Source organism: Ptychodera flava, chromosome 18 (genome assembly GCF_041260155.1).
Source record: "Ptychodera flava strain L36383 chromosome 18, AS_Pfla_20210202, whole genome shotgun sequence".
Classification (NCBI taxonomy): Eukaryota; Metazoa; Hemichordata; class Enteropneusta; family Ptychoderidae; genus Ptychodera; species Ptychodera flava.
The window spans coordinates 895,224-918,232 of NC_091945.1; the positions used below are offsets into that span (position 1 = coordinate 895,224).

The 23,009-nt window shown below is 38.7% G+C and overlaps 1 protein-coding gene across 1 annotated transcript in view; it reads left to right on the forward strand.

Moving 5' to 3' along the window:
- Positions 1 to 95: 95 nt before the first annotated feature.
- LOC139117955 (splicing factor 3B subunit 3-like) overlaps positions 96 to 23,009 on the forward strand; it is a 35,974-nt gene continuing 13,060 nt past the window's right edge. Inside the window, 19 exon segments of the mRNA XM_070681207.1 lie at positions 96 to 202; positions 1,711 to 1,949; positions 3,612 to 3,688; positions 4,174 to 4,440; positions 8,719 to 8,860; positions 9,234 to 9,346; positions 12,230 to 12,292; positions 13,164 to 13,342; positions 14,471 to 14,636; positions 15,180 to 15,275; positions 15,738 to 15,810; positions 16,863 to 17,014; positions 17,400 to 17,504; positions 18,343 to 18,393; positions 18,646 to 18,801; positions 19,626 to 19,760; positions 20,065 to 20,187; positions 20,542 to 20,696; positions 21,015 to 21,189. Of these exon segments, the coding sequence (XP_070537308.1) occupies positions 1,724 to 1,949; positions 3,612 to 3,688; positions 4,174 to 4,440; positions 8,719 to 8,860; positions 9,234 to 9,346; positions 12,230 to 12,292; positions 13,164 to 13,342; positions 14,471 to 14,636; positions 15,180 to 15,275; positions 15,738 to 15,810; positions 16,863 to 17,014; positions 17,400 to 17,504; positions 18,343 to 18,393; positions 18,646 to 18,801; positions 19,626 to 19,760; positions 20,065 to 20,187; positions 20,542 to 20,696; positions 21,015 to 21,189 (2,454 nt within the window). The 5' untranslated portion in view covers positions 96 to 202; positions 1,711 to 1,723.

The window sequence follows — 23,009 nt, forward strand, 5'->3', positions numbered from 1 at the left end:
TATGCTGATTTTAAGGTGAAAATGTCACTAAAGTGATCGCTGTGGCAGTGAGTATATTTCTTTATCACAATGCAATTCTTGAATATTTTTCCAAGTTCTAAGACGTCAAGATTTTCTCAACTGTTACATCGTATTAAAGAAGAAGTAACTAAGGAGTACTGTCAGCGGACGCCATCTTGTATGTATACGGAGCATTACCGAGGTATGTAAAAACGAAATCCGCTCTATCTAAGAGCATCGTTTGCGCAAGTGGCATATCAAATAGATAAATACAAAGATTAAGAAATGAAGATGCGATCTGTGATATTATTTTTGGTATTGTTCTCTTTAGCTTTCCGAGAAACGCCGTAGTACCGTCACGTGTATGATTGTTTACAACCTGAAACGTACACAAAACGAATAGCGTTCGCGTTGCTCGATCGGCCAGCTGTAAAGCGCTTGCATATAAGCAGCATTCTTGAGTTTCAAAAAGGAATACGCCCCCCGTTTGAGAAATTTGTTGTTTTGGTGGCCCAGTGTAAGGAGAAGCGACGTCGCAGAATTACGTACACTATGTAGTATACTGTATAGTGATGAGGTTCAGTCGATCCATGATTTATGGTTTATCATGTAATGTCAAATGAATATGGTGTTACTACGGCCTACCGAGGTGACATTTTGTGCCGACATTGTGAAATAAGTAATAATGTAAGCCGCCAGGGTAACTTTTTATCGCTGCTAGTTAAACATAAACGTCTGCGTTTTTTCGTTGAAACAAATTTTTTCCACCTGCTGCGTATACTGCCAGACCATGCACACAAGTCACATACAAAAACAGGCAATATCAAGAGTTGCGTTGATTGACTCGTCTTGCTTGCACTATCGATGGTTGATGGAAGAACAAGTTCTTTGTAGTATGCGAAGATTATACTAGCAGCTTCTGAAAGGAGTGGTGAGAAATGCGTGTGTGAAGAAAAAACTTCTCTTATTCGCATGATATCAAAAAAGAAGGCTTGTTAATTTTTGAAATGCTGTTTTTCTGTGATGTTTTTGTGGGAAAATAAGTAAATGAGAGCGATAGACTAGAAAAAGATAATGAGGTCATAGTAACCAGGTAACCAGGGCACTATGGTTGAGTCGCTGAGATGACCACAACCAGCAAGAAGAGGGTGTGAAGTACAAGCATAAAGTTGGCGTCATCCTCAGCCTCAGGGGTAATGGGAAAGTGGGGATGAGGATGACGCTACAGCTAAATGTATTGGAGCAAAATGAAGGATAATGGCCTCTGAATGCCAGATTCTAGAAAGTTATAAAATGAATGCAATGTCCAAAAACTTGGTAGGAAGAGGTGTAATGAATGACAAGTTGTAGTGTTTTTATTCATACCCAGGACTAGCTGCAAAATTGTAGCGCTACGGTGAGGGGAGTCGGTGATTTTTGTTTTTGCGACTTTACTCACCAGTAGCGCTAAAATGCCGATGGCCCTGTAGAGGTCAAAATAAGCGCATCCCACTGGACGAGGCGTGTTGATGTGAAATGCTACATATTTACTCCATTGGTCGTACTGATTTATCACTACTGAAGACTGAACACTATACTACACTAACCTTGTCGTTTATGGGGTTTGGAATTTGTTCAAACATGTCAAATGAACAAGCACAAGAACAAGCAGAAGATGACAAAATTTTCAGTTATTTTGTTAATCCGTTATTTTGTGTGTTTGATTTGCAGTTCATCATACAAGATGTTTCTCTATGCACTGACACTGCAGCGTGCCACTGGCATTACCCATGTCATATATGGCAACTTCAGTGGCACAAAACAACAGGAGTTGGTTGTATCCAGGGGCAAAATCCTGGAAATTCTGCGTCCAGATCCCAATACTGGCAAAATATACACCATGCTGACACAAGAGATCTTTGGCGTCATCAGATCCCTGGTAGCATTCAGGCTTACTGGAGGAACTAAAGGTGGGTCACACTTCATGTGCATTATATTCTTAGCTCTGTCACTCAAATGTTAGCAACGAAAACATTATCACATGGAAAAAGAAGTGTATATTAAAATTTGTATATATACATGTAACAATATTGGTTTTTGCTACCTGAGTTTTTTCGCCAGTGGCACTTATGATTTTCTAATTCCATCCGACCAGACTGCCAGAAGTGTGTGAAACTAAGATGGATTCAACAGCTGTGCTATTCTGTATCATGAAGCTGTTATGATAATTAGTGAAAATAACAGGCCAGCGAACAAAATTTTCAGTTACCATAGTATGTGGTGCAGTTTTGTTATGCTAGAGAGGTATATTTGAATGCATCCGTCCTTTTGTCAAACTACATTGTTTGCAATCATTTATCCAAGACAATACTTTGTCCTTCTGAAGCACATTTTTCATGTAGCTGCAATAATGCAGTCAAGAGACTGCTGTTGCAACAACCATTGCACCGCTCCAGGCTACATTATTGCAGCTAATCTTTTGTGCTACATCGTAGATGACATGCACTCTGAAAAATGCTTGGCATCAGTTCGATGATGTGTGATTTAGCCGTATTTGCAGTTCAAGGGGAAAGTTACCTTGAAAATTAATTTGGAATATTAAACTGATATGATCACTGAAAGGCTTTCAAGTCGATTTTATTCACTTCACTCACTGGCTAATAAACAGCGGTGTACTAAAATACCGGAAGTGACGTCGTAAACTTGGTCATTGAAGCAGTCGACGTGTGCAACTGCTTGCACTCGATGTCGAGTTTTAAGTCGAGCAGAAATAAAGTTTTCTGTGAACACAACTTTGGGAAAGACTGCTTTTTAGTGAAAGTTGCAAGCCCAGCTACTGAACTACAAACCGAAAAGAAAACTGTCCGGGGCATATCCAGCCCAAAGTGCATCTTGTACGTATGGAATGAACGCTGTAGACAGGACTGCCGGTTCTAGACTAATCATGCATTGGCTACATTAGGGCGTTCTGTAAATTAGTAACACACTAAAAATGCTCGCACTTTTAGAATTAATGTTGATCTCTTTACAGCATTGGCATTACTTCTGCGTCGGCATGATTTCACAGCGATTGCAGACGCACCACATGCATTCGTGCAGCATAATTGATCTACAGTTGACAACTATTTTCCGCACTCATTTTCCCTCCTTCTGTGTAATCGAATCATTGTAAATTTTACATTTCATCTTCACTTGTTTTCTGGGAATAAACATTATTATTAAATAATTGATCGCCGAGACGAATTTGAACTTCGTCATCAAGTTATTGCCGATTATCTTTGCCATGATGATTTTCAGTCGAGCGCTGAGATTTGCTTACCGTGTACGTGTCCTTTACTTGGCATAGAGAGCTTGGCTGTAAGTGACCTCGCTTTGAACTCGCTGTGTGCAAGACGACGAGCAAGTTTGATACGTCACTTCCGGTTCCCGTGCGTTCAGTTTGTGGCCACTGGGCTAATACGCGCAAGTGAAAGTGAATGAAACTAATGCTATTCGGGTTAATTTTCACTAAATAATGACTTGATTACCAAAGAAAGGCTGGGTAAATTTCCCCGTTCAGGACAAGTATTTAATGAAATAGATTTGGAGCTTCAGTTTTGTCTGACATGACTGATTGTGTTATTCTCAAATAGATTACATCATAGTTGGCTCAGATTCTGGAAGAATTGTGATTTTGGAATACATTCCATCCAAAAATATGTTTGAAAAGGTAAGAAAATACAATCCTACAGTTGACTTTTGATGTCACAAGTTTTATATTTTGCTTATGTAAGACTTCTGAAATACAGTTGAGCTAATATATGCTATGTATAGGTAAGGATGTTCAACATATAGAACAGGTACATTTTGCGACAAAAGCTTTCAAAATAGAAACAGAAATATTGTAATTATTACAGGAGTGATAAAATAATCTCAATCAATTAACAGATATCTGATATTTGCATGGTTGTCAAATGTCAGATGAGTTTATAAGCCAAGATTCATTAGTAAATCAATGTCCTGCACAGCTTGGAAAATTAGAAATACTAATTTATATAGCACTGAATAATTTGCATATTATTGTTGTGAAAATGTTTTCTTTTGAATGGTAAATAACATGTGGATATAGGTTACTTGGAAAACACAGGAGTCGTCCACCCATCAAAATTCCTTTGTTGTAACCCTTATTAATATTCTGACAATGATCGATCACAGATTCATCAGGAGACTTTTGGTAAAAGTGGATGTAGACGCATTGTGCCAGGTCAGTTTCTAGCTGTTGATCCTAAAGGCCGTGCTGTGATGATTGGTTCTGTGGAGAAACAGAAGCTAGTGTACATCTTGAACAGAGATGCCCAGGCCAGGTTGACAATCTCCTCACCTCTTGAAGCACACAAATCCAGCACATTCTGCTATCATATGGTTGGAATTGACATTGGCTTTGAAAATCCTTGCTTTGCATGTCTTGAGGTAGACTATGAGGTAAGCATAAATATCAGTTTATGCAAATAACTTCTAAAGAAAGTACATCTCTATTGAATATACCACTTACATGACAGTGAATTTGATTTTCCTACATCACCCTGACATGCACTACTCATAAGGTAAGCCAGTATGATCATGATAACATGGCTTTCTCAACATTTCTCTTATCACTAACTACAACATTCAGCGTTGTCAAAGTCATTACATCTGTGAAAATAATATTAATCTCTGCAATAAGATCTAAGAATGGTAAAAAAGTTTATATTTATGAACTAGGGCAGTGTTATCCAGTCTTACCAGAGTTTTTTTGTAATAGGCCTATCCACTTATAGGCCCATGGGCAATTATTTTTGGGGTGGGTGCTTATTTTGGATTTTAGTTTTGCTTGATCTTTACCATTGACATCTCAGTTTGCCTCATTTATCAATGAGCTGTCATAAAATGACTGTTGTGTGGCAAACAAAATAAAAATATTAAGGCTTCTGGCTTCCTGAATGCAGCCATTTACATCAGACACCCCTAGTTTACTGAAAAAAAACTGCAAAGGGAATGATCCTGAGGTAGACATTGATACATTGTAGTAGTTTATGTCTAGGCATCCTTTTGTATTGTATCATGTATATGTGTGTATGAGTACATCTGTGTGTTGTCTACATCATTCACAGATCAGAGAAAGTGTAACATTGTTTCCTTCTGAGGTGCAGGTAGATTTGTCAAAACTTGCCCAGGAAAAGATGGAAAGAGAAAAAGAACTATCATTAGAAGGTGTTCTGCAGCATCTTACTCTTTATTTGTCACGGTATGAGCTTCAACTCAAATACAAGCTCTTGTGAGTACTTGATGGGTGTTTGTTACTCTACCAAATTAATGCTCTTGGCATTTATTAACCCTTTTCCTGCCGAGCGCCCTTGTCCGTTATCCTCCCAAGTCAGTAGAAAACCGCCCCATAATATGTGCCTGCAAAAGATTGGCTCTCCTGCATGTTATCCTGCCAGGCATTTTGGCAGAAATCGCCCATTTTCAGGGTAGTTTTAGCCGTACTTATACGTGTTAGACTTCGATAATTTCTACATGCCGGTAGACAGGGGAAAGAGCTCAAGGGTTGCTGCAGAAAAAAATTGAGGTCACTGGCTTTGTTTGCCCCTGGGAGTGCGTCATTTACGTCCGCTAGGCACAAACATCACCTCACTCGTCTGTTAGTCAGAGACCCTGAGGGTCGTGCTAGGGGTGCAGAAGCACCGTCAAACCTGTCCTGTTTCCCCAGGGTAGGGTCAATTGAATACGTACCTTAAACGACTTGGCAGTGTAGCACAAAAACTACGTTTTTGCCGTTGTATTAACGACATGGCTGAGCCATTGAAGCACAGCTCAACGTAGTATTAGCCAGCTCAGTTGGGAGTTGGCTTACGAGTGTTACCGTTCATTACTGACTTAACCCTTTTCCTGCCAAGTCGGTGAAAATCCGCTTGAAATTCGGTGTAGCTAGAAGCTGAGCAGCCACAGCCGTTATCCTCCTAAGGCGGTGGAAATCGGGCTCCTTTTTGGTACCCCCTTTCCTGCCTAGTCGACGGAACTACGTGTAGCAAACCCTTGCTCACGCTAGGGGTCGTTCGAGGACAGGTTTTGGGCGAGGAACGGCGTTTGCTCTCGAAATGGGTTCACAGGGAGTCCAAGGACAGGGAAAGGTGCAGAAACCTGTCCGCCAGTCCCCCACACCCGAGGGGGGCTGGGTTTTTTTTACCGCTTTTTAGCGGACTTGGCAGGATAGCATGGTGACGTTTTCTGGCGGAGTTGGACGTACTTGGCTGCCTGGCACTATACAGATTGCTGCCGAACTTGACCAACTCGGCAATGCTAATCTAGAAGGCTACCTCTTGCAAACGACTTGGCAGATATGCCGATGGTGCGAGACGAAAGTCACTTATTCAGTTGTGCGTGACTGAAAATGAGAACGTATTTTTGACGGGACGGCTCGACTTGTTCCTCCCATGGAACGGATATGAACGACTCGGAAATACCATTACAAACTGGTGTCCGACGTACTAAGCTGGGCTTCAGCTCTGCAAGTTCAAGCCAGGCAACGTCCTTCACTGCCTTGGCCGTGCCATTCAATGGACGTAGCTTTGGATTTTTTATTTATTCCACCGTCCGAAGTACTGGCTCTGGTTTGCAGGCAAACGTATCCTCTTGCCGACGCATTGGTAACTACGTACGCTGTTTGCGTACAGAGAATTCAAAAGGGCACATGAGGTCAATATGCTACATGTACGGGGATACCGTCTGCATTTAGCAGGGACTGCTTTTGTTATGCAAACCAGCTAGCAGTACAATATGGCTGCCAGCATGTGGACACGTCGATGGCTAGAACAATGGAAGCATATTGCGTTGCACCCGTGCATCGCAAAAGTGAACTGAAGACTTGGGGGTAGTGACTGGTTATCACTGTTAGCTGCAGCCCAAGCCATGTCGGTACAAACCCGTACCTGACTGAGGACCACTCGATTAAGTCAGTAATGAACGGTAACACTCGTAAGCCAACTCCCAACTGAGCTGGCAAAACTACGTAAAGCTGTGCTTCAATGGCTCAGCCATGTCGTTAATACAACGGCAAAAACGTAGTTTTTGTGCTACACTGCCAAGTCGTTGGAGGTACGTATTCAATTGACCCTACCTGGGGAAACAGGACAGGTTTGACGGTGCTGCTGCACCCCTAGCACGACCCTCAGGGTCTCTGACTAACAGACGAGTGAGGTGATGTTTGTGCCTAGCGGACGTACGTAATACTGAAGGAGTTTATTTCCGAAAAAATAAACATGAAACGGCAATAAAATGACGCACTCCCAGGGGCAAACAAAGCCGGTGACCTCAATTTTTTCTGCAGCAACCCTTGAGCTCCTTCCCCTGTCTACGGGCATGTAGAAATTATCGAAGTCTAACACGTATAAGTACGGCTAAAACTACCCTGAAAATGGGCGATTTCTGCCAAAATGCCTGGCAGGATAACATGCAGGAGAGCCAATCTTTTGCAGGCACATATTATGGGGCGGTTTTCTACTGACTTGGGAGAATAACGGACAAGGGCGCTCGGCAGGAAAAGGGTTAATCGAGTGGTCCTCAGTCAGGTACGGGTTTGTACCGACATGGCTTGGGCTGCAGCTAACCAGTGATAACCAGTCACTACACCCAAGTCTTCAGTTCACTTTTGCGATGCACGGGTGCAACGCAATATGCTTCCATTGTTCTAGCCATCGACGTGTCCACATGCCTGGCAGCCATATTGTACTGCTAGCTGGTTTGCATAACAAAAGCAGTCCCTGCTAACTGCAGGCGGTATCCCCGTAGCATATTGACCTTATGTCACCTTTGAATTCTCTGTACGCAAACAGCGTACGTAGTTACTAATGCGTCGGCAAGAGGATACGTTTGCCTGCAAACCAGAGCCAATACTTCGGACGATGGAATAAATAAAAAATCCAAAGCTACGTCCATTGAATGGCACGGCCAAGGCGGTGAAGGACGTTGCCTGGCTTGAACTTGCAGAGCTGAAGCCCAGCTTAGTACGTCGGACACCAGTTTGTAATGGTATTTCCGAGTCGTTCATATCCGTTCCATCGGAGGAACAAGTCGAGCCGTCCCGTCAAAAATACGTTCTCATTTTCAGTCACGCACAACTGAATAAGTGACTTTCGTCTCGCACCATCGGCATATCTGCCAAGTTGTTTGCAAGAGGTAGTCTTCTAGATTAGCATTGCCGAGTTGGTCAAGTTCGGCAGCAATCTCTATAGTGCCAGGCAGCCAAGTACGTCCAACTCCGCCAGAAAACGTCACCATGCTATCCTGCCAAGTCCGCTAAAAAGCGGTAAAAAAAACCCAGCCCCCCTCGGGTGTGGGGGACTGGCGGACAGGTTTCTGCACCTTTCCCTGTCTATCGACTCCCTGCGAACCCATTTCGAGGGGAAAAGGCATTCCTTGTCAGAAAACCTCTCCTCGGATGACCCCTAAACGCACAGGGGATAGCAAAACGTAGTGCCGTCGACTTGGCAGGAAAGGGGGTACCCAAAAAGGTCCGATTTCCACTGGGTTGGGAGAATAACGGTCACCAGTGCTTAGATTCTGGCTACACCGAATTTCAAGCGGATTTTCACCGACTTGGCAGGAATTAAGCTCCAGGTGTGGCCCTTACAATTTACCCAATTTTAAAACAAATGCCCTGGGCCCATTATCAGAAAACTCCTATCACCTTGTGATGTAAATGAAGGATTTCCTCAATTTCAGGAAGCAGATAGCGACCCAGCTGGAGAGGCAGTACAGAACACACAGCAAATGTTGACATTTTATGAACTTGACCTTGGACTTAACCACGTGGTTAGAAAGTACAGTGAACCCCTTGAAGAACACGGCAACTTTCTTATCGCAGGTTAGTTGTAATCTTCACCATGAAACACCTGATTTTTGTAATCTTGATGTAAAGTTTTAATTTTTGCATGGAGTTGATCCCACTGCGGTCAGTGATGTGGTTTGCTTTGTTTTCAAGGAACATGGAGGAAACATTTATGGATTTCATTCTCAGTGTGATAGCAGACAGTATAGTGCTTGTGTGTTGTCAACATTCTGTTATCTGAGAGCAATCGTCAATAACTGATGAGTAATTTCATAAGGAAAGGCCATTACTGAAATAAAAAAACCTGTGTAAGCATATGTGTGCTGAGCGGTAGTATGGTGTTACATCTTGACACAGTGTCAGTATCTCAAAAGCTGTCATCGTAATCATTTCCATTTAATATCTGCAGTGCCTGGTGGCAATGAAGGACCCAGTGGAGTTCTCATCTGTTCGGAAAATTACATCACATATAAAAACTTTGGTGATCAGCCAGACATCCGAATGCCTATTCCCAGGAGAAGGGTAAGTAGAAATAAAATTCTAAAAGAAAGTAAAGTGAGATTATTGTGAAACACTGAACAAAAATATGTTGAATATCTGTGTTTTGATGTATAACCCATTTGGTTGTACAAAATAACAGGGTTAGCGGTAGGATTTTCAAGTTAGTAGCCACACTTACTCAGTGTGGCTAATTTGGTGCTAATTTTATTAGCCATACGCAACTTTCGTTAGCCACACATACTAAATGCTGTTAGAAACATGCTTCAGTCTTCAAGTTTTTGATGTGATACATTCATAAATGCATACACATATACATACACACACACACATACACACACACACACACACACATATATATAATTATATATATATATATATATTATATATATATATATATATATATATATATATATATATATGTATATATATATATATATATATATATATGAGATACATGAGACTATACATTTCTTCTTTCACTGCAAAGGCTACACAGACAGTAGACATGATCTTTAAGTAAACTAAACATTTGTAAAAACACATTCAGAGACACACAAGACCTTATAAACATTTTTCAAGAACAGTCAAATCATCATTATGTGATTTGGGAAGATAGTTTGAACTCAGACCAAAATAAAAATGAAAAAGAGTAAAATATTGATGAACATGTTTTTGTTGTTGATTTTACAAAACCTGTATTGCACACTATGATCAAGATCCCCAATTGGGATAGGATTTAATAAAGGCTTCTTCATTTTACTTTACATGCCTACCCTAGTTAAACCCCGATACAGAAAGGTGATGAGCGTATAATAGATCATTACAGTTAGTGACATTACTTTTCCGATCAGAAAAACTATTAAAAAGGTGTTACAACAATGAGACATTCAAGTTCCCCGCGACAGCATCGTTAGGAAAATGGCACGTTTTGCCAGTACCTTCATGAATCTGTGTCCCTCCGTACCCCCGTTACCTAAATAGAATAGTCCCACTCCGCACATCCGCCATTGTTATTCTCACTCGTACTCAAGGCCACGATGCGACGTTGGTTTTCCTTCTCTAAATATGCAATTTCATTTGTTTGACGCTATTATCCTTTCATCAGTGAAGAGTTTTTACCGTTGACTATTACAACTTTCAATGCTATCTCGTTGTTTTCACAAGATGTAGACCGTTTGATATTGCAATGTCGACTTGCTTTTATGTGCAGTCAATGCACATGCCATGCCAGTTACCTCAATGGTTTACGGTTCACGCTATGCTGTTGATCGACAGCATACACGACGTCTTTGTTTCAGTATCACGTTTACTTTTTTCAAGTTATGATTAATGTGGAAATTTCACTAAAATGTCGCTGATCCAGGGATTGTGTAATCAGTTTGATTTGATACTCCGATATGAAATACTGTGTCAATAAAGCTCGGAATCGTCGCTGAGTTTTGCTGCTTTTGGCTATGGTTGTCTATCTTACCATGGAGTCTCTACTACCTCCTGACTATCTTAGTATCAACGTGATCGGAATGCCAGTTCATGGAGATCGAGATCGCGAGAATGTTATTGTAACTGTTTTCTGTATTTTGTCTTCCTTTACAATTTCAAGTAAGTGCTTTAAATAAAGAGTTTTTTATGTTGTCTTTAGCATATCAGTGGAAAAGCATTAAGATTTGGACTGTTTAGTTTTATCAATTTCGACTATAGAAATCAGCTGTCGCCACGCTTTTGAGATCGTGGCGATTGCCGATGGGTTTTTGTTCGCCACAAACAAGTTTTAGTCGCATTTTGCGACTGTGGCGACCTCTACCGCGAACCCTGAAAATAACATGACAACTTAAAAAAGTTGTGTAGGTTTATTTCGAGTTCTTTGTACTCATAGGCATTCATTTCAAAGTGTCATTGTTGGAACAGGACATGACATGCAGTGCATGGAATCAAAGTCCCTCAGCCAAGCAGAACACATGTTATAAAGTTGCCCTGCCCTCGGTACGAATCTCACTGGTTTCAGTGAGAATGTTAAACTTGGGACAATAGGAAAGATAACATGAATGATTTTCCATGAAATACTTATTTTGACGTGATTTGTTTTTACAGAATGATTTGGATGAAATACTTATTTTGATGTGATTTGTTTTTACAGAATGATTTGGATGAAATACTTATTTTGATGTGATTTGTTTTTACAGAATGATTTGGATGAAATACTTATTTTGATGTGATTTATTTTTACAGAATGATTGGATGAAATACTTATTTTGATGTGATTTGTTTTTACAGAATGATTTGGATGAAATACTTATTTTGATGTGATTTGTTTTTACAGAATGATTTGGATGAAATACTTATTTTGATGTGATTTGTTTTACAGAATGATTTGGATGAAATACTTATTTGATGTGATTGTTTTTACAGAATGATTTGGATGAAATACTTATTTTGATGTGATTTATTTTACAGAATGATTTGGATGAAGTACTTATTTGATGTGATTTGTTTTTACAGAATGATTTGGATGAAATACTTATTTTGATGTGATTTGTTTTTACAGAATGATTGGATGAAGTACTTATTTTGATGTGATTTGTTTTTACAGAATGATTTGATGAAATACTTATTTGATGTGATTTGTTTTTACAGAATGATTTGGATGAAATACTTATTTTGATGTGATTTGTTTTTACAGAATGATTTGGATGAAGTACTTATTTTGATGTGATTTGTTTTTACAGAATGATTTGGATGAAATACTTATTTGATGTGATTTGTTTTTACAGAATGATTTGGATGAAATACTTATTTGATGTGATTGTTTTTACAGAATGATTTGGATGAAATACTTATTTTGATGTGATTTGTTTTTACAGAATGATTTGGATGAAATACTTATTTTGATGTGATTTGTTTTTACAGAATGATTTGGATGATCCAGAGAGAGGAATGATCTTTGTTTGTAGTGCAACTCACAAGACCAAGGTATTCTCTCTATATTCATTCTTCTTTTGTACCATATGTTTAGAACGCATTATAGGAACATTGGTGGGGATCAAGTTCAAGAATTTATCAAAAAGACAAGAATTTTGTGAATGTTCATTTACATCAGTACATTCTGCATAATAATTGTCATGGAAACATAGCATGTATAAAGCGTTTTACTCCCATACTGCAAGGTGTCAAGGTTTTTTAGATAAAACTTGTGTCACAGTCCCTCATCTGCTGTGCAGCTACTTCTACTCTATCATATTGCCACCTGTATTTCCACCCTACACTGAATCAACTGAGGGTGTCTTATGGTCCAGCCATGCATGGCTGGCAGATCAACCTTGACACACTGCAATGATCTATGCTCAGACTTCAGACATGGATAAGGCAACACTGTAGCCTCGTAGGGGCTGTGAGAGTCTTTGTGAATACTTACAAACAAGATAGCAATCTATAAATGACTTCAGACAAACTGTGTGGTTTCAGTTTAGAATCACTTGCTTTATCACCAGCTCTACTGAATTTACTTGATACCAGATATCGCAGGCCTAGATTGATTTGCCAATCAACTTCATTATAACTTAATACTGCATTATAAAATGTGCAATGATATAACATGATAAATGCTAGCCTAGCTCAAATAGTCAGCTAGTCTTTATCAGCAGAGACTGTGTTGAGACTTTTCATTTGTCAAACCATAGGCTATGGAGTAGAAGACTCAGAATGTCTGTGGTCAAAGCTAAGTGTGTACAGTTCAGTTTGAAGTACTAAACCCTGCATTGTCAGCACAGTGTGTTGGACAAGTGTTACTTGTATTGAGAATCCCATATGTTATTCTTATCCATCTTTCCTTTCTTCTCCGCAGTCCATGTTTTTCTTTTTGACACAAACAGAGCAAGGAGACATTTTCAAGATCACCTTGGAAACAGATGAAGACATGGTGACAGAAATACGAATGAAGTACTTTGACACTGTACCAGTTGCCACTTCACTATGTGTTCTCAAGACTGGATTCTTGTATTTGGCTGCAGAGTTTGGAAACCAGTAAGTATTACATCATTCACACCTCAAGACTTGATTCTTGTATTTCACTACAGAGTTTGGAAACCAATGAGTATAGCATCATTCACAGTTGAATAATCTGCTAACAAAGTAACCTTGTTCAAAGTTTCTTGGTAAGTCACAAATACATGTTCAGTGGAAAATTATATTTTTCACTGCAGGAATGTAGCAGACATTCTGTAATTCCATCTTCCCCTTGGAAGGAACATATCACCATTGTAGTGTTGAATGGAAGTACTACACAGTGTGATCCAAGTATCTTACAGTGTAGTGTTGAATTGAAGTACTACACAGTGTGATCCAAGTATCTTACAGTGTAGTGTTGAATTGAAGTACTACACAGTGTGATCCAAGTATCTTACAGTGTAGTGTTGAATTGAAGTACTACACAGTGTGATCCAAGTATCTTACAGTGTAGTGTTGAATTGAAGTACTACACAGTGTGATCCAAGTATCTTACAGTGTAGTGTTGAATTGAAGTACTACACAGTGTGATCCAAGTATCTTACAGTGTAGTGTTGAATGGAAGTACTACACAGTGTGATCCAAGTATCTTACAGTGTAGTGTTGAATTGAAGTACTACACAGTGTGATCCAAGTATCTTAACAGTGTAGTGTTGAATGGAAGTACTACACAGTGTGATCCAAGTATCTTACAGTGTAGTGTTGAATTGAAGTACTACTCAGTGTGATCCAAGTATCTTACAGTGTAGTGTTGAATTGAAGTACTACACAGTGTGATCCAAGTATCTTAGTGTAGTGTTGAATTGAAGTACTACACAGTGTGATCCAAGTATCTTACAGTGTAGTGTTGAATTGAAGTACTACACAGTGTGATCCAAGTATCTTACAGTGTAGTGTTGAATTGAAGTCCTACAGTGTGATCCAAGTATCTTACAGTGTAGTGTTGAATTGAAGTCCTACAGTGTGATCCAAGTATCTTGCAGTGTTTCCAAATAGGAAAGGATCAAATTGTTGATTTGGAAATCTCACTTTCAAATGATTTAAATTGATATCAAGCATATCCATGACTTTTACAAGTTATAGCATGATCAGTCTATTGAAGCAAGTACTAAAAGCTTTACTAAATTCACTTTGATGTCTTCACAGTGTACTCTATCAGATAGCACATCTCGGTGACGATGATGATGAACCAGAGTTTAGCAGTGCGATGCCATTGGAAGAAGGAGATACGTTCTTCTTTGCACCAAGGCCTCTGAAAAATTTGGTCCTTGTAGATGAAATGGAAAGTCTATCACCCATCTTATCATGCCAGGTAAAATATCAAACAGGTTGTAATTTTTGGGGAAGAATATCATGCTGACTGCTGTATTGTTTCTATAGGTTACAGTATTCTGAATAATATCAACAAGATGTCTGTGAAGTAGATAGAATAGATATTCATTGGAAAGAATGCATAGAATATGGACTAGAAATCTGTTCCAACCAATGATTGAAAGAGATATACTGAAACAGTATTGTGCGGGACATGTAATTCATTTCTGAGTTTCATTATAACTATGAAGGAAGGTCAGCAGAAAATTTGTGCTGACTTTGAATTTGGATACTTACAGTAATGCTGGAATGACCTGAGTTTCGATTTTAAACATGATATTCAGAAGACCATTGTCTGTGGTAATGTTTGCAGTTTTGTGGGCAAAATCATATCAACATGCATTAATTTCCAGCAAGCACCCACAGTGAGTGTCAGTTTTGTCACCACCTCAAATTTTAGTGAATATTAGCTTTTAAAATATGAGTACTAAAAGCTAAGATTGATCTAACACTTCAGTGTGTGTATATTTTTAATCTGCAATAGATTGCTGACCTGGCCAATGAGGATACACCACAGTTGTATACTGCCTGTGGAAGAGGACCCAGATCATCTCTCCGAGTTCTTAGACATGGTCTTGAAGTAAGTCATAGATATCATCTTCCAACCATCACTGACCATAGAAGGGACTGACTGTTCATATAACTCTTATAAGAGAGAAATAGAAAGGCTGACCAATCATTGTCTTTGAAAACAGACACTGTAGATTTCCTGTACAGCCAACTGTAGCTGTATGGAACACTTATTGATGCCATTGGTATCTGAAACAAAACAAAACACAACTTTTTAAAAATTTATCACAATGTGTGGATAAGTAATTTGAAATAAAGACACTGATTCGCATTTGATAGAATGGATAATAACCATATTGTTGTTGACCTTTTAGATGCAAAGTTCACAGGAATGGGCTAACTTAACCTGACAGTTTTGAAGTCATATTTTGAGTTTGCAGTTTACTTTGTTGTAAATTTTGAGTTATTGTTTGGCATAGATACTGCCAATACAACTCACTGTGGTATTCTTTGTGATGTCTGTATGATGTAGGTATCAGAAATGGCTGTCTCTGAGTTGCCAGGTAATCCCAATGCTGTATGGACTGTGAGAAAGGCTGTTGAAGGTAAGAGATCAAATGTGAGAAAAAAGAATTGGTGACAACAAAGTCTCTGTGATAAGAAATTTACAAAATGCAGAAAGCAGCTGTAGGAAGAGATGACATTTGCTGTTGTATGTCCATGGATGAAGTGATGATGCATTTCAGTTGCATCAATAAATCAACGCATTTATCATTAACCGTTGTCCTACCAAGTTCATATGTCACTGTCAGGTCATAGTTTGTTAAAACCAATGAGGTATAAAATATCCAGTATGTAACATTTTAAAGGGAGGGGTTGTCCCATCTGTAGCTGTGCGTATGGGACCCATACAACAGGTCCATTGCTATGCACAACATATCCCAACATCCCTTGTGCATATGCAAAATTTTTAAATGGCGACTGTACAGAAACTGTTGACTTTCAAAGCAGCTTCATATAAATGAAGGGACACAGCCAAAGTTTATTTGGTAAAGTCTTGCATTGATTGGAAAGGTGAACTGTGAACATTTACCAAATGCTGACTTTTTTTCACATTTACTTGACATTTATCACAATTTCTTGGATCGACAATGTTTATCAGTAAGAAAGTAGTGCAGTCGCAGACAGGACAACCCTGTCCCTGTAACAGGGAAGTGAACATTTGAAGGCAACGGAGATATAGATCAGCTGTAAAAATCATTGTAGCTGACTTGGCCCACTGTGACATGTATGCCAAGTTAGTGGGTGAAAATGTATATAGATTTTGGGTCAATGTTGCATTTATACTGACTGAGCAGTCAATGTTGCATTTATACTGACTGAGCAGTCAATGTTGCATTTATACGGACTGAGCAGTCAATGTTGCATTTATACGGACTGAGCAGTCAATGTTGCATTTATACGGACTGAGCAGTCAATGTTGCATTTATACTGACTGAGCAGTCAATGTTGCATTTATACTGTCTGAGCAGTCAATGTTGCATTTATACTGACTGAGCAGATGGGGAAGTGACAGGGAAGGGTAAATGTATTTCTCTGATGTTGTTGTACCAGATCAGTAATTGACTATTTTGACTGTTCATTGATATCATTGCAGAGGAGTATGATGCGTACATCATAGTGTCTTTCGTCAATGCTACCTTGGTATTGTCTATTGGTGAGACTGTAGAAGAAGTCACAGATTCCGGTTTCCTTGGTACCACACCCACCCTGTCATGTTCCTTGATTGGAGATGATGCATTACTGCAGGTATTTTGCTTTTACAAATTTCCGATTATGTTATCTTTAAAAAGGAAAGAAGAACAATGGTATGTTAAATACATTAACAAAGATGTCCATCTATATAAAAAAGCAAATCTACTTGTAACTTTCCAAACTGTAGAGTCTTTTTTTTCCATTTTCTCAAAATAAGGACGTATAAGACTTTTTCCATAAAACATGTACTGTGAATTTATAAGTTGTTCAATACAAACTAAATCATCAACATGGTTTTATTTTAAAATTCATTCATTCATTATAAAAGTGTCATGAGTGTTCACTGAATGGATCTTGGCATCTTGATTGTAAGACTCATTGTCAGTAAGATGATTTGGCATTCATAGTCTTCATCATTGTTGATACTTTTATCCATCAGATTTATCCAGAAGGTATCCGTCACATCAGAGCTGATAAACGTGTCAATGAATGGAGAACTCCAGGAAAGAAAAGTATAGTGAAATGTGCTGTCAATCAGAGACAGGTAATGTGAAATGTGATGTGAAATGTGCTGTCAATCAAAGACAGGCAATGTGAAATGTGCTGTCAATCAAAGACAGGCAATGTGAAATGTGCTGTCAGTCAGAGACAGGTAATGTGATATGTGCTGTCAATCACAGACAGGCAATGTGAAATGTGCTGTCAATCAAAGACAGGCAATGTGAAATGTGCTGTCAGTCAAAGACAGGCAATGTGAAATGTGCTGTCAATCAAAGACAGGCAATGTGAAATGTGCTGTCAATCACAGACAGGTATTGTGAAATGTGCTGTCAATCAGAGACAGGTAATCCTATTGTCTTGTCAACTGTCTTGCATCAAATCCAAGACAGTTTTTGTGTAAAATGCTTACAATATTTGTATAAGAGTCACAATATATTCCCAACTGCATGTAAGAGTTCATCACTAGCTTGATGATGATCGTTGATAGTTTGAAAATGCAACTTTAAATGTTACATATGTAGTTAAAAACTTTTCATGTTTTCATTGATTTATTCACCAGCATTCAACCATCAAAAAATGTATGGAACATAACTTTCTCCTTATGATGAGAAAAATCAACCAGTAAATAGCATGAATTTGTTTCGTGTGTTTCCAGATTTGAAATTACAGTTTGCAATGCAAAGGAGTTGCGAAGTGGAGATGATGTTACAATATAATCCGTGTTTCAACTGAATGTCAGTGATTATCTGCTATAAACTGATCCACTCGCCAAACAGACAGCTATGAATGATCTGTGATGTCACGGCTAGACATATCACACAGCCACATCACACACACACAACATTACTAAGCTGTTGCCTGTATTTTATCTTGTTTACCAGGTTGTGATTGCACTGACTGGTGGAGAACTTGTGTATTTTGAAATGGATCCGGTAAGAATACCATCATGTTTACGTTATATCAACAATATAGATTTTGAGATGCTAAAACAGGGACAGAAATTGAAGCTTTATATTGTACACAAAGAAATGTAACCACACATAACTAAACTTTGAGACAGGTCAAGTTAAACCATATATAATTATCTGTTTTCTGCATTTGGCTTCAATGTAGTAAGAACATTCTGTCATTGCACGTACATTGCACACCTAATCCTCTAACACTTTATGATCTGTCAATTTCAGGCAGGTCAACTCAATGAATATACAGAGCGTAAAGAGATGTCAGCTGATGTCCAGTGTATGAGTTTAGCCAGTGTACCATCAGGTGAACAGAGGTCAAGATTTCTGGCCGTTGGTCTGGCTGATAATACTGTCAGGATAATATCGCTTGACCCGTCTGTGAGTATACATACAGTTGATATCAACAATATAAACTGTGTTTCTTTCATTTGAAAATATTTCAGGTTGTAAAACCGAACTACACTACACTCACAGTACAGGGATGTAGAAAATTTTGGTTACTCGTGGTAAAAATAAAAGTATAGGCGGTTACAAGTGGTGTGTGAGCACTCAAAATTTGTGCAAAATGTCTTTATTTTTTACCGAAACTAAATTTTCACAGCCCGCAAATTTTAGCAAACAGCTGGTTGTTTTAGCCAGCTGCCGGCTACTTTCTACATCCCTGCAGTTAGCCATGTAGAGTTCCAATTGTATGATAGCATGTGATAGGTTTGACCTCAGTGTTATATTGGCAGGGTGAAAGTAGATTACATGAAATAAATTTTTCTCTTTTTGCCATCACTATGTACTCCCATTGTGATGGGATATTATCCTACATCAGGAAGATTGGTGTAACTGTTAAAAGATACCTTCATTCATTTAGTTTCATTGGCTGTTTGAATTACTCAACTGTCTTATTGGCAAACGATTTCACAATTAAATTTCCATATTCATGCCTTGATGGTTTGATTTTCTTCAGTACTTAACCCTTTCACCACCATGGTTTGTCCCAAATCCATTGTTTTCTATGGTAAAGTTGGACCTGTACACAGGGAACTGGGGGTGAAAGGGTTAAAAGTTATAGGGTTGGTGGACTATGATGTATTTGCTGACTAACACTCTGAATATTTGCCGTCTTTAGTCACCATACTTTATGCACTTTACACATATATTGTCAAGAGCTGGTCGAAGAATACTGAGAATTTGTTTATCTTTGTTGACAGGATTGCTTACAACCATTGAGTATGCAAGCGCTGCCTGCCTTAGCTGAATCACTGTGTATTGTAGAAATGGCAAGTGGAGAGACTGGAATGCTAGAATCAGTCTCTGGTTTGCTTTATCTCAATATCGGATTGCAGGTAATTGTAACTCAGATTATTTAACCTCTTTTGGAATACATGTACCAATTACATTTTGATGTGTTCCATCAACTCGGCAAATTTCAAACATGAAGTAAGCTGTCACATTTCATTTACTGGTGTTTTCCATGTCGGTCCTGCCATATTTTTGGAAAGAAATAATGTGGACAAAGCAGTGCTTACAAAGGTTTCAGTTAAATATCAGCTAAAATGATTTGATTATAATGGTGAGTGACTCTGGATTTATTGTGAATATGAGTTCTATTTTATCACCAACTTCTCTTTACTCTGTCTGTAATATCAGAATGGTGTGTTACTGCGTACGGTATTGGATCCAGTGACTGGAGACCTGTCAGACACACGTACCAGATACTTAGGATCCAGACCTGTCAAACTCTTCAGAGTCAAGATGCAAGGCAATGAAGCTGTAAGTATTCATAAGAGGAAAGCGCTGATTGCAATTTATGCGTACGACATTTGACACTGCTGCTTGAAATTGGGACAAATTTTGTTGTTGCATGCATGGCTGTTGTTGCAGCTTGTCGTCTGAGCCATAAACTAGTGTGACTTTTAGTACCCATTGTAACACTAGTAGGTTTTACTTTCATTGTTCTTGCTTAAAATGAAGACATATATTTAATTTTGCATGTTATGTCTACATCCTTGTACAGATATAGTTCAACCATATCCATATGTACAAGTGTAATCAATGTTAATTTGGGTCAGAATGTAGCATTGGAAGACTTAACTTTGTGATCTCGTGTTTGTCTTTGATTTACAGGTGTTGGCAATGTCAAGTCGTTCATGGCTGAGTTACTGGTACCAGTCAAGATTTCATCTTACACCGTTGTCCTATGAAACATTAGAGTATGCATCCAGCTTTGCTTCAGAGCAATGTCCAGAGGGTATCGTTGCCATATCAACAAACACTCTCAGGTAAAAAACAAATGAAGGATGTGTGTATTTATTCAGTGGACTGCCAACTTGTCATTAATTTCTTTGATATCGCTGATATGTCATTTCATTAATTTGTGGAAGGCAGGAGGGGATATTGAAGGCAGATATACAAAAAATGAAACTTGAAATATTGAAAATCGGGTCTGTGTCCAAAGTCCCCATGGTTTTCCCTTATGTCTTAGTTTAACTAATTCATCATTTCAAGTTGACTTCTAAGTGGCAACTTTTCCACAAAGAATTGTCTTTCCCTCTCCTATCCCAAACTAGTCATAAATCTGATTGACTTTCATTTTGTAGGATTTTGGCTTTAGAGAAGCTAGGAGCTGTCTTCAACCAAGTATCCATTCCACTCAAGTACACTCCAAGGAAGTTTGTTGTTCACCAAGATGGCAACAAACTGGTTCTCATAGAAACTGACCACAATGCATACACAGATGCAACAAAGACACAGAGAAAACAACAAATGGCAGAGGTAAGTGATTTTGACTCCTCACCACCAATCTATCAAATGAGTTTGTCCATCATCTTCACATAAGTGTTTTTGACTCCTTGTCATCCATTTCCCAAATGGGTTAGTCCATCGTCTTCACATCAGAGAACAATGCGGGTTAGACAATTTAAGAACTTGGGAGGGGTAGAGTGTTCAGTTGTTATTTCATTACCATAATTGTTCTGATCCAGGAGTAGTAGAGCTGTGTTTCCTCTGCCACTCTCAAATTCGTAAAATTACTAATTTTTAGCTCCCATAGCCATATGTATATATGGCAATGGAAGCTATTCTTATAGGCTAGGGAAATGTCTGTATGTCTGTATGTCTGTATGTCTGTATGTCTGTATGTCTGTATGTCTGTATGTCTGTATGTCTGTATGTCTGTCCGTCAACATCAAAAACTCCAAAACCGCTGTACATTTCATCTTGATATTTGGTGTGTACATGGATGATGGGCTGTAGATGAGATTTTGTTCAAATGAAGTTGTCATTGCCAAAAATATGCAAATTAAGTGAAAAAATGTAAAAACAGTCAAAATTGAAAAAACTCAATAACCACTGAGCAGATTACATGAAAAATTAGCATGTAAGTACTTTGGGCTGACATGAAATGATTGTGCGCATCTTGGGTCAGTATCTTGGACTTGCTATTTTTCATGATTTTTTTTGTAATTTTCTCCCATTTTTGGTCAAAAAATCTCCTGCTCTGAAACCACAAGTCCGATTGATTTGAAACTTGGTATGGAAGTGCATAGGAGTGACCTTTCCCAAATTTGGGCAAATCGTGGTGTGAAATTTGCATATTTTAGTTTACACGTCCATAGACTCCCATGTATAAGGCAGATCTCCATAGACTCCCATGTATAAGGCCACAAAAAATAAAAATTTAGTTTCTCATCGTATTCATATTGCAAAAAGGATGCAGTGACACAATTTTTAGTCCCCACGGATGAAGTCCAGTGAGCTTATAGATTGGGTCATGTCCGTCTGTTCGTCCATCGTGAGTCCATCCGTTCACGCAGATATCTCGGATATTTTGACAAAATGTCATGTGACCTTGATGACCTTTGATCTCAAATATACATATTGTCCATAACTCAGTAACCACAAGTGCTACCACCCTTCATGTATGGTATGATGGGACAGCTTATGACGTTACAAATTGTACCTCATTAATTATGCACATATGTAATTTGAGCGAGCCAATAGAGCTAGAGTCTGATTTTTGGTATATAGGGATAACTTAGCAAAACAATTTTTTTGACAAAATGTCACGTGACCTCGGTGACCTTTGACCTCAAATATACATATTTGTCCATAACTCAGTAACCACAAGTGCTACAGCCTTCATGTATGGTATGATGGGACACCTTATGACGCCACATATTGTACCTCATTAATTATGCGCATATCTAATTTTGAGCGAGCCAATAGAGCTAGAGGTCTGATTTTTGGTATATAGGGGTAACTTAGCAAAACAATTTTTTTGACAAAATGTCACGTGACCTCGGTGACCTTTGACCTCAAATGTACATATTTGTCCATAACTCAGTAACCACAAGTGCTACAGCCTTCATGTATGGTATGATGGGACACCTTATGACGCCACATATTGTACCTCATTACTTATGCGCATATCTAATTTTGAGCGAGCCAATAGAGCTAGAGGTCTGATTTTTGGTATATAGGGATAACTTAGCTAAACAATTTTTTTGACAAAATGTCACGTGACCTCGGTGACCTTTGACCTCAAATATACATATTTGTCCATAACTCAGTAACCACAAGTGCTACACCCTTCA